Genomic DNA, 11,039 nt, shown 5'->3' with positions numbered 1-11,039 from the left:
CTGGGAAGGGAGGAAGGAAGGAAGGAAGGACGGAGGAAGGAAAGACAGTAAGAAAGATGAGGAATAAGGAAGGAAGTTTTGAAGTTGTTAAAGCGAGGTTTGTAGAGGGATGATGAGAAATAAGGAAAGAAGGAAGTTGAAGTTGTTGAAGTGAGGTTTGTAAAGGGATGTTGAGGCTTATATGAGGATGAAAGAAAGAAAGAAAGGAAGTAAAAAATGAAAGAAAGTAAGAAAAATGAGACATAAGGAAAGAAGTTGAAGTTGAAGTTGTTAAAGCGAGGTTTGTATAGGGATGATGAGGCTCATATGAGGATGAAAGAAAGAAAGAAAGAAAGGAAATAAGGAAGATAAAAAAAGAAGGAAAGAAAATAAGAAAAAGAAGATAGGCGGAAGATTCGAAATAAGGAAAGAAGGAAGAAATTCTGAAGCTGCTAAAGGGAGGGTCACAGAGGGTCAAAACAGGTCACGAGGATTCAGTAAAATAACAATTAAAGGTCGGGGGAGTTACGAGGGGGTTCAGGGTGAGCCAGGAGAGGTCAAGCATGAGTCACGGAAGGTCAAGGTCACCGAGGGACTAGAAAATCAGACTGATAGTATTGATTGTCGCCTTTATGTATACGTCTTGTGGCGAGGCCCTCCTCCTCCTCCTCCTCCTCCTCTTCCTCCTCCTCTTCCTCCTCTTCCTCTTCCTCCTTCCTTCCTTTACTTCCTTCCTTCCTTACTTCCTCCTCTTTTTCCTCTCCCTCTACTTTCTCCTCCTGCTCCACGTCCTACCCATTCCCCTCCTCCTCCTCCTCCTCCTCCTCCTCCTCCTCCTCCTCCACCTCCTCCTCCTCCTCCTCCTCCTCCTCCTCCTCCTCCTCCTCCTCCTCCTCCTTCTCCTTCCTTCTTTACTTACTTCCATCCTTCCTTCCTTGCTCCCTTCCTTACTTCCTCCTCCTTTTCCTCTTCCTCTACTTTCTCCTCCTGCTCCACGTCCTCCTCCTCCACCTCCTCCTCCTCCTTCTCCTCCTCCTCCTCCTTTTCCTCCTCCTTCTCTTCTTTCTTGACTTGCAGGAGGAAAACGAAGGTCTGTTCTTAAGTAGGCAGAACTGCAAGGAGCTGGTCGAGTACCACAGAGGTCATTGCCTCGGCCCATTCTCTAGTAACTTCATTCTCTCTAAAACTGGACCAAAATCGTAGTGTGTGGATGACGGTAAGCTGCGGGAAAACCTCTTACGATGGTTGATTGCGCAGCCATACCCCAAAATCTTGCTGAAAGTATAGAGTGATCATCTGGACACCTCTCCTCCCGAAATTGACCTCTCTTTCGGCCAACTCTCCTCCCGAAATTGACCTCTCTTTCGGCCACCTCTCCTCCCGAAATTGACCTCTCTTTCGGCCACCTCTCCTCCCGAAATTGACCTCTCTTTCGGCCACCTCTCCTCCCGAAATTGACCTCTCTTTCGGCCACCTCTCCTCCCGAAATTGACCTCTCTTTCGGCCACCTCTCCTCCCGAAATTGACCTTTCTTTCGGCCACCTCTCCTCCCGAAATTGACCTCTCTTTCGGCCACCTCCTCCCGAAATTGACCTCTCTTTCGGCCACCTCTCCTCCCGAAATTGACCCCTCTTTCGGCCACCTCTCCTCCCGAAATTGACCTCTCTTTCGGCCACCTCTCCTCCCGAAATTGACCTCTCTTTCGGCAACCTCTCCTCCCGAAATTGACCTCTCTTTCGGCCACCTCTCCTCCTGAAATTGACCTCTTTCGGCCACCTCTCCTCCTGAAATTGACCTCTCTCTCGGCCCCCTCCTCCCGAAATTGACCTCTCTTTCGGCCACCTCTCCTCCCGAAATTGACCTCTCTTTCGGCCACCTCTCCTCCCGAAATTGACCTCTCTTTCGGCCACCTCTCCTCCCGAAATTGACCTCTCTTTCGGCCACCTCTCCTCCCGAAATTGACCTCTCTTTCGGCCACCTCTCCTCCCGAAATTGACCTCTCTTTCGGCCACCTCTTTGGATTCTTTTTGGGAGCAGCGAGTAGCGGGCTTTTTTTTTATTTATTATTGTTTACTTTTTTTGTGCCCTTGAGCTGTCTCCTTTGTTGTAAAAAAAAACAACGACCCCCCCAAAAAAAAAGGACCCCCCCCCAAAAAAAAACGACCCCCCCAAAAAACAACAACAACGACCTAAGCACTGGAGGCATCGCAGGTCTGCCATCAGGGAAGCCAATACTGTGCTCGAGGCCGCTGTAAGCAACTCGCCGTGTCAGACGTCACGCGAAATGTTGTCCATGTGTGACTTGGTGGTGGGTCCTCAGCTTGAATTTCCTCCAAGTATAGAGGTTGCTGAGCGCGGAGGTGTTGAAGTTCTATTAATAAGGTCAGTCACTCCAACACGAACGTAACAAATATTACGAATAACGGTCCGGCGATTCAAGCGACGGGCTGTAACACTGACACTGACAGGAACTTTTATTTTTTTTTTCTCTTTCAAATCCAGTTATTGATCAATGGATTATAGTTCCTGTGGAAGTTGTTCTAAAATGACTTAATGCTTTTTTTAGACTGCCGGCAACGAGTATAAGTTTAATAAATTCATGTTCAGGAAGGAAATAGGCAAGAACTGGCTGAGTGGAACAAACTAAGCAGGTGTGTTGTGGAGGAAAACACGACTGAAAACTTTAAATGTAGGTGAGCTGTGTTTATGAACGAGGAGGGGATTTTGTGGACAACCCATCTTCAGGAGCCGCCATGCGTAGGCCGTCTGGCTTTGCGTAGTCTCCTTATATCTTTGCGTATCCTGGAGTACAGATATTTTTTTTTTACAGCAAAGGAGACAGCACAAGGGCACACAAAAAAAGGAAACAACACTTAAAAAAACAACAACCCGCTACTCCTAGGATCTGAACGTGAAGTCAAGGTTCTAGTACATGTGCATAACAGCCTTGCACATGTAATAAATTTTTCCACATGATGAATTTCTTACAGGTCACAAGAGCGTCAATGAAAACAGATTATGTCAGCCAAGCAGGCAGCCTCGTCAGCAGCCAGTAGGGTTTCTGTTGCCTGCTCTTCCATGTGTTTATGTCTCCTGCACCCCTTCCTTTTTTTCTTGTCTTCTATCTCTTTCTTCTTTCCTCGTTTACATTCTCTGTTATCATATTTTCATTGTAATAGTAGCCGTAGTAGTCATAGTAGTAGTAGTAGTAGTAGTTGTTGTTGTTGTTGTTGTTGTTGTTGTTGTTGTTCTTGTTTTCATGTCCTTGATGGCTCGGTCTAATTTTGTCCATCACGAGCCTGGTGAATCTCTCTCTCTCTCTCTCTCTCTCTCTCTCTCTCTCTCTCTCTCTCTCTCTCTCTCTCTCTCTCTCTCTCTCTCTCTCTCTCTGTCTGTAAATAATAAGTTTTTTCTTCCATTTAATCAATTGCAACACTTTACAATTTTCTCCACACGTAGCTTTCACACACACACACACACACACACACACACACACACACACACACACACACACACACACACGCACATTACCTGTTTAATAAGTACAGGTAAGTGTCTGTCTTGTGATGTTAGCTGTCTTTGTGACGTTTGTTCAGCGTGCAATGACAGAATGCTGATGGATGAACGGATCATTGCATACCTGAGGAGCAAGAGGAGGAGGAGGAGGAGGAGGAGGAGGAGGAGGAGGAGGAGGAGGAGGAGGAGAGAGGAAAAGGTCGATGGCACTGTTACGTCTTCTGGTATGTTAGAGAAGATAAACACATTCAATATCTTATAAGTGGCGATATCCTCTTATTCTTCTTAAAACTCTGAAGGCGTTCCGAAAATTCGACGAGGCGAGGGAGGACTACACGGCCGACCCAAGGAGGTGTTAGTGTGTGCCAAAGGAAGAGGAGGAAAACTTGAATTACTGTGGTTACTGGAAGAGAACGAAGGCTGAAGAAGTGCTGGGAGGAGGAGGAGGAAGGAAGGAGGAAGCGGGATGAAGGGTAGTGAAGTGGAGGAGGAGGAGAAGGAGGAGGAGGGGGAGGGTTACGAGAGGCAAGAGTTCATTGGGTAGAGAGAGGATGGGAAGGTAAAACTGTAAAGGAGTGAGGGAAGGAGAGCACGGAGACGGGTTAAGTGTAAAGGGGTGAACTTGTGTTAGTGTTGGGTAAGGTAAGCATTAGTGGAATCTCGCGTGTTTCTCGAATGTCTTTCCTCGTCTCTCGATCATACGGCTTCCCGGAATGTGAGGTTGACGAGAGTGCAATGCTGGATGAGGGAGAGAAAGGAAGGGAGGAGGGTACGAAGGAAGGAAGGAAGGAAGGAACGAGGGAAGAAAGAAAGGATGGGGTATTGAAATGAGGGAGGGGAGGAGGAAGGTAGAAAGGAACGGAAAGACAGAAGGAATGAAAGAGCGTAAAGAAGTGTGAGATGGAAAGAGGAAAGGAAGGTCGAATGGAGGCAGGTGAGAAGGAAAGAGGAAAGGAAAGAATGAACAAAGAAACAAAGGAAGAGAAAAAGGGAGAAGACATGAAATAAAGGAAAGAACAGAGGAAAGCAAGAACGACTGAAGATGAAGAAAATGACACACACACACACACACACACAGACACACACACACACACACACACAGACACACACACACACACACACACACACACACACACACACACACACACACACAGACACACACACACACACACACACACTTCTCCATTCGGCGTTTCCTTACTTCCACAAGTCATCGCGCATGCCAAGATATTTTTTTTCATAATATCATCGCATTCTTGAACCGAAACAAAGCGACGTTATAAAAAAAAAAGTCAATATTTGCTTGGTTTCCCCCGTGACATGCTTTGACCAGTGACGGGAACAAACAGAACCCACGCCAGTCGTTTTCTCGGAGGCGGATTTCAGCGAACGACACTTGAGCGGGCAGAAAGTCGGAACAAAGGGCCGTTATTGGCTACACAGGATATTTCCAAACATTGTGCCTCCAATACTTAAAACAGTCGTTCATGTAGATAACAAAGAGTCGAGCGAAAGTGGCGGCGTGTTTTGCCTTCTGCCTGGCTGTTGTGGCGGCGTGACTGAGCGGCCGCGCGCCAGGTGCCGCCAGAGGCTTTTTTCCGTGAACGTGTGTGATAGTCTGGAACCGAACTGAATTCAATTTCCGCGTGGCACTTTGCAAGAAATGGGTGAGTGAAAATGTGGTAAGATATTGTGTTTCATTTAAAGACATAATCAAAGGAACGCAATAAAAAGCTTCTGCAACACACACACACACACACACACACACACACACACACACACACACACACACACACACACGTATTCGTATATTTATGTAGCTCTATATTTATTCACATATTCGTGGATTATATTTTCAATAAAAAGTTTCACCGCATATTTAGAACAAGAGTGATGGGGTTGCTTTCCTTTCCTGAAAATATATTGGGAATGTTTTATAATGCTGAAATATAGAGTAACCAGGACTAAGTGGAGACTTCTCAACACCCTTCATTATTTATAGTAACCTGCACAAACACCTCTGAGGTCCCTGCCCCAAAATTCGAACTGAAATCTTTGTTCCATCAGACAATAAGTTACCACTGGGATGATGACAAAGTATCAGACATATTTTGGTCCTTGAGGTCAACGAACGACGAGAAGCAGTGCCAGCGTGACGGCCGTGTGAGCTGCGCCGCGCATCACCGCCGCTCTTTATCCGTTACTCTTGAAACACAATGTAGCACGTGCGCTAGACTGTTTCTTTCAAGTTACCTTATGAACGCCTTCTTAAGGGGCAAATTTTCCGTGGATCTTCAGTCAAACCACGATTTCCGCTGGCGTGGTTCTCATATATCTGTGTTTTTCTGACGTGTCCACGATCTTCCAAAGCAACGATAGATTTTTGCGAAGGACGACGGTATTACTCACCATCATCAGCAGCAGCAATAACAAGAAACAAATGAGAATAACGCCAGCGGAAATCGTGGTTTGACTGAAGATCCACGGAAAATTTGCCCGGTGTAATTGCCCCTTTAGAGTGACAACTCCTTAATTAAGTTTTGTGGCAACATTTGGATGATAGACAACATGATAGATTTTTTAGCTGACATCAACCGCGGCAACTCACCCGTGACACGTTCCAGCATTATCATCCAGTTTTATTTCCTTCACCCGCACTGTAGCGTTGTTGGAGTAAGGCAGTGAATGTTCGAACACGACTCTGAAGGAACGTCGTTTTGATGAGAAAGGCTGATACTTCTGGTTCATTAACCTATTAAAATTTTACTCAAGATATTGAGGATATTCAAGGCAACTGATTCATTATCCTTGGAACCGGTACAAACATGGTGTTGAATGTGGCATATTCTTCCCCGTAAATTCACCCGAAAATCGTGAATGATCGGAGCCAAGGATACTTTCCCTTCCCTTTGTTCGGTTGCTCATGTCACATCCTGTGGTCGTTTGGCAAGTGGCCTCACTTTTTTCGTCAGAGGATAATGCATTTATTTGACGTATCGGGACACTGTCAGGTTGTTGGGTGCAATTGTGGGGCTTGTGGACGAGATAGAACATGGGAAAAGGCAGTGAGGAGAAGGGTAAAGGATAGGGAGAGAGTTATTGCTGAAACTGGTTTTGTAAAGGAGCTGGTGAGGGAGAGGATGAGGGAGGCGCTGAAGGAGGAAAGACTGTAAAGGAGGGAGTGTAGGTGAGGGAAATGGTCGGAGGGGAGAGCAAGAGAAGGAACATGAGGCAGGGGAGGGGCTGGTGAGGGACGGTTGGGTGAGGCGGTGCAGATGAAGCTTGGTGAGGAAAGTGACAAACAACTGTCTTCTATTATGCGAATCCCGCATCACTGTCTCTTCCCACGGGAGTGTCGCGTCATTTTATTGTGTTTGTTAGTTTACGTGTAGGTTCGCGTGCTTATGTTGTGCTTGCTTGTGTTTCAGGCGTGCAGGGTGTACAGTGACTGGGCGTCGCGGCCGGCTCACTAAATATAGAGCTGGCAAGCGGAGGCTCCGGCTGGTGCTGCTCCCTCTTCTGCTGGCGGACACTGGCGCTGCCCCGCCCCCGCTGCCCCACTTCCCTCCCCACCATCGCCGCCGCTGCTGCGCCACACCGAGGCTCAACACCTGCCCCGCCTTGCTCCTCAAAGATGAATTCACCAAGGAATCATCCGCAGATGACCTTCCACCACCCTTTACGAGCCTGACTGCCACCATCTGAGGAACCCTTGGCCCGGCGGGTCACCGCGCAACCAAGGCTCCGGCAGTGGGGGCCGCGCAGTGTGCCATTGCAAGGCAGGTGCCATAGTACCACAGTGAGTGAGTGTGAGCGCCACTTGGCAGTAGTGTCGCCAGTGTGCAGTGGGACCGTTTTCGGCGAAGTGAGACAGTGCAAGTGATGGTGTAGGAACCATGCCCGTGCCGCCATCCTCGCCCTCCGTGGGCACCAGGTACTCTACCTACAACTCTTACCGTCCGTCCTCGTCCTCGTACTTGGGGCGCACCACCTCCCTTGACCGCACCCCGTTCACCCCGAGCAGCAGCGCCTATGGAGGTTCGTACTCCACCAGCTCTTACTCCGGCTACAGCAGCTACGCCAGCAAGTATTCACTTCCACCGCGGCCCTCCTACTCGTCGTCGTCGGACACCTTTCGCAGCAGCCGCAGTCTGCGTCAGTCCCCGGCGAGGCCATCCTACTCGAGAATCAGCTCCGATTCGCATCTGGAATCGTCGTCGCCGTCGTCGTCATCGTCGTCAACTTCGCGATACACATCGCGCTATTTACGAGATTCATCTACTTCGCGAGACTCGGGGTACGGATCTCGTGTGACTTCGCGAGACCGTTCGGTCGACTATGTCAACGGTAACTCCTATGATACAAGTCACTTTGGGGCATCGCCTTCATCCTACGCCGCCAACTATCGCTGGGAATCCCGCGACAAAGACAAGACGGAAGAAAACGACAGCGCCAGTCAAAATGGCGACGCTGAAAAGGTAAGAATAAGTGACCGAATCCGAGCCTTTGAGACTCGCACTCCTGCCAGGGAGAACGGCTTGGGCCTTCTGGCTGGGCGGGAAACTCTGACCTCCTCCCGGGAACCCTTTAGCGGATCAAGTCGTTATTTGTCAGGGCGGGATAGCAGCGTAACCCGCCGCCGTGGTGCTACCCTCTCCACCGACACCTCCCGCTCCCCATCCGCCCATAAGAGTTCCTCGGAGAGCACGCTAAGAGAGAGTCGCGATGGCAGCACGAGCAGCAGTAGCAAGAACGAGGGCTCTGAAGGGAGGCGGCCCTCGGTGACGGAACTGTGCAGGAAGTACGACACCAACCACAACGTGACCAACGGTGTGGCACGGCAGGAGGACGATGGCGAGGGCAGCGACGGCAGCGGGTACTCGGGTGATGTGGCGTCCCTCCTCTCTTCCACTCGCAAGCGTGCTGATGCCTCCTCCATCCTTGACCGAACGGACTCCCCTACCGCCCTCCACCGCCTCGAGTCCTCAACCAGCATCCGTGTCAACTCTCCCTCGTCACTGCGTAAAGACTCCCCTGCCAAGAACCGCCTGGAGTCTCCTGTTCGTTATCGTCGGGAGTCCCCCAGCAGGAGGCGAGTGGACTCCTCCGGCGAGCGAGATGGCCGCACCTCCCCCCTCGTCAACGGTGTGCTAGATAAGGTATGTGTCGCCGCCCCCTCCCCGTCACTCTCCCTCTCTTACCCTTCATCTAAGAGTCCCCCGCATCATCTACTGTCAGTCTTCCCCTCTTCTCTCTCTCTCTCTCTCTCTCTCTCTCTCTCTCTCTCTCTCTCTCTCTCTCTCTCTCTCTCTCTCTCTCTCTCATATCCTACTATCCCTTCCCCTGTACATCCCATTTTCTTCCAACATTCTCACCCTTACCATCATACACTCCCTCCTCACTCCATCCTCCATTGCAATCACTTTCCCGTCACCCTCATTCCTCTCACCTTCATTCACCCTTCCATCAATACATCTTCCTCCATCACGAGCGTATCGCCTGCCCTCTGAATTAAACATATCCCAGCTGATGGAGAAAGCGATGAAATGTGACCTTTTTTTATGGAACAATTCTTCTGTTTCTCTAACTGAGGGTTTGAAACATGATCCCTCGCGTCTCTAAAAGCGTACTCTCCCACTCCTGTGCCCCGCGGCGAGGGTGGGGACCCGCGCCCAGTCCGCCTGGTGTAGACTCGCTCGCTCCTTCACCATGCAACACACGAGATAAACACAGTAGCTTATGTGTAAAATGTAGCGGCGTTCATTACAAGCACATGTCAGCATATACAGGTTCAAGGCGTCAAGGCAGCCACATGCATGTCAGCACGCCTGGCATGCGCGGACACTCGTGTGAAGCTTCTCGCGTCAGTCAGTGCGGGAGGCTTGGCATTCTTCACATTTTCCTGTTGCTTTCACTGCTGAAGGAAGAATTAAGATGTCTATGAAGACGAGAGCTTAGATGACGTGAGTTACATTCTTTGCTAAACAAAAGATAATTACCAACAGTTATTGTAATTTTATTATGGTCTTCAGTACTCCAGGCTTAGCAACCTTCCCAGTCCTTTGGCTTGCAGGATGCGAGCACCGCCACCAGGAGAGACGCATGGTCTTTTCCAGGAAAGACAAAGCATCACTAAGACAATGGCACAAGTGTTGCAACGAGCACGTCAAGGTGACGCCAAAATGCGTGACGCGACACTCGTCAAGTGTTTGGTGTTGCTGCCAAAGATTTTGTGGTCGGCGGCGTGATCGTGACTTCATCTCGGTTCCGGCACTTCCCGGCGCGCCGCGCACCTCCTCCGTGGGGGTGTACGTTACTCGGAAGCAGTTTCTAGCACCGCTTCATGTTCTCTTAATCGCAGTATTCGTCACGCGTGCGTGCGCGCGCGTGTATACACACACACACACACACACACACACACACACACACACACACACACACACACACACACAAATATGATGTCTTTATGAAGGTACACAAAGGGAATATCAAAGGTCAAGTCTTTCTCCTACAGCTAAATGCTAAGGTAGTTTTGGCGAGCTAAAAAGGAATGGATTCATTACATATATGAAGAAACTTTGAATAAATGAATAAAGGCGAGGACAAAAGACGTCCACGTACGCAGAAAAGAAACAAAATATGAAAAGAACATTTCAGATGAATGTAAAGAGAAACCAATGTTGGTCTACCGAATTGAGAACGCAAAGTTAAACTGAAAGACTGATGTGAAGTCACTGTGTGAATTAGTGAATCAATTATTACAGACAGTGTTTACAGAAAAGTGACGAATTCACGGAACCTGAGATAAATCGAAGGCCTTTGAGAATGGAAGAAATACTGGCCAGTCGAAGTGAGTGATGAGTGACTTCGATGTGAAGCAAACGCAAGGACCAGAGAGAATGGCTGCCTGGCAGGATCCCAAGGGAATGTACACAAGAAGAACTGGCTGTCACAATATATAACGGTTTTGTCTCGATGAGTAAGTGTTAAATGAGTGAAAAAAGGACGAAATGCTAACTATATATGAAAATGCTGACAAAGAGAGAATCCGCAAATTAGAGGCCAGTGTCTACTCAGTGTCAACTTTAGTAACCTGTTAATGAAATACGATCGGCGCTCCTGAAGAAAATGTCAGGCAAAACGGCATCAGAGAATGATCATTTTGCAATTCAAATTTGAGCTATGATAACCGAGTGGTGAAAATTGTCCAAAAGAAAAAAAGAGAAGGATGAGAAGACGTGTGTGTGTGTGTGTGTGTGTGTGTGTGTGTGTGTGTGTGTGTGTAGGAAGGATGGAGTTATAAGTTGTATACAGCTGAGATTCACCTACTTAAGGTGACTGCATAGCTATAGTGTTGCTGCCATCCACACACGAATATATCTAGTGCATAGCGGCCTTAAGAAAGATTTCCGTTTCCCAGAGCGATGTATCAGTGACAGTATAGTTCTATCTTCCATTATATGAGTTCTTGTTTTATTGTTGCATCACCGGCATATATTATGTTCAAATCCGCTCGTGACTCCAGTTGTCTGTAAATGTCAAAA

The 11,039-nt window shown here is 48.5% G+C and overlaps 1 protein-coding gene and 1 long non-coding RNA gene across 5 annotated transcripts in view; one reads left to right on the top strand and one right to left on the bottom strand.

Moving 5' to 3' along the window:
- Positions 1-11,039, top strand: part of LOC126996459 (ubiquitin carboxyl-terminal hydrolase 2-like) — an 80,954-nt gene that overhangs the window by 34,582 nt on the left and 35,333 nt on the right. For all 3 annotated transcript variants that reach the window (XM_050856922.1, XM_050856923.1, XM_050856924.1), the window contains exon 2: positions 6,924-8,654. In XM_050856922.1, the coding sequence (XP_050712879.1) occupies positions 7,392-8,654 (1,263 nt within the window). In that variant the 5' untranslated portion in view covers positions 6,924-7,391. The remainder of the gene's footprint in view (positions 1-6,923; positions 8,655-11,039) is intronic.
- Positions 1,017-1,982, bottom strand: LOC126996461 (uncharacterized). 2 transcript variants are annotated; one of them, XR_007751188.1, is made up of 4 exons: positions 1,807-1,982; positions 1,641-1,674; positions 1,337-1,506; positions 1,017-1,302 (listed from the first exon to the last, which is right to left on the bottom strand). It is a non-coding gene; the product is annotated as an uncharacterized LOC126996461 (long non-coding RNA). The 2 variants fall into 2 exon arrangements; XR_007751187.1 differs by lacking the exon at positions 1,641-1,674.

Source organism: Eriocheir sinensis, chromosome 10, assembly GCF_024679095.1.
Source record: "Eriocheir sinensis breed Jianghai 21 chromosome 10, ASM2467909v1, whole genome shotgun sequence".
Lineage (NCBI taxonomy): Eukaryota > Metazoa > Arthropoda > Malacostraca > Decapoda > Varunidae > Eriocheir > Eriocheir sinensis.
The sequence above is the reverse complement of the archived record's forward strand: the minus strand, read 5'-3'. Positions and strand labels throughout refer to the sequence as shown.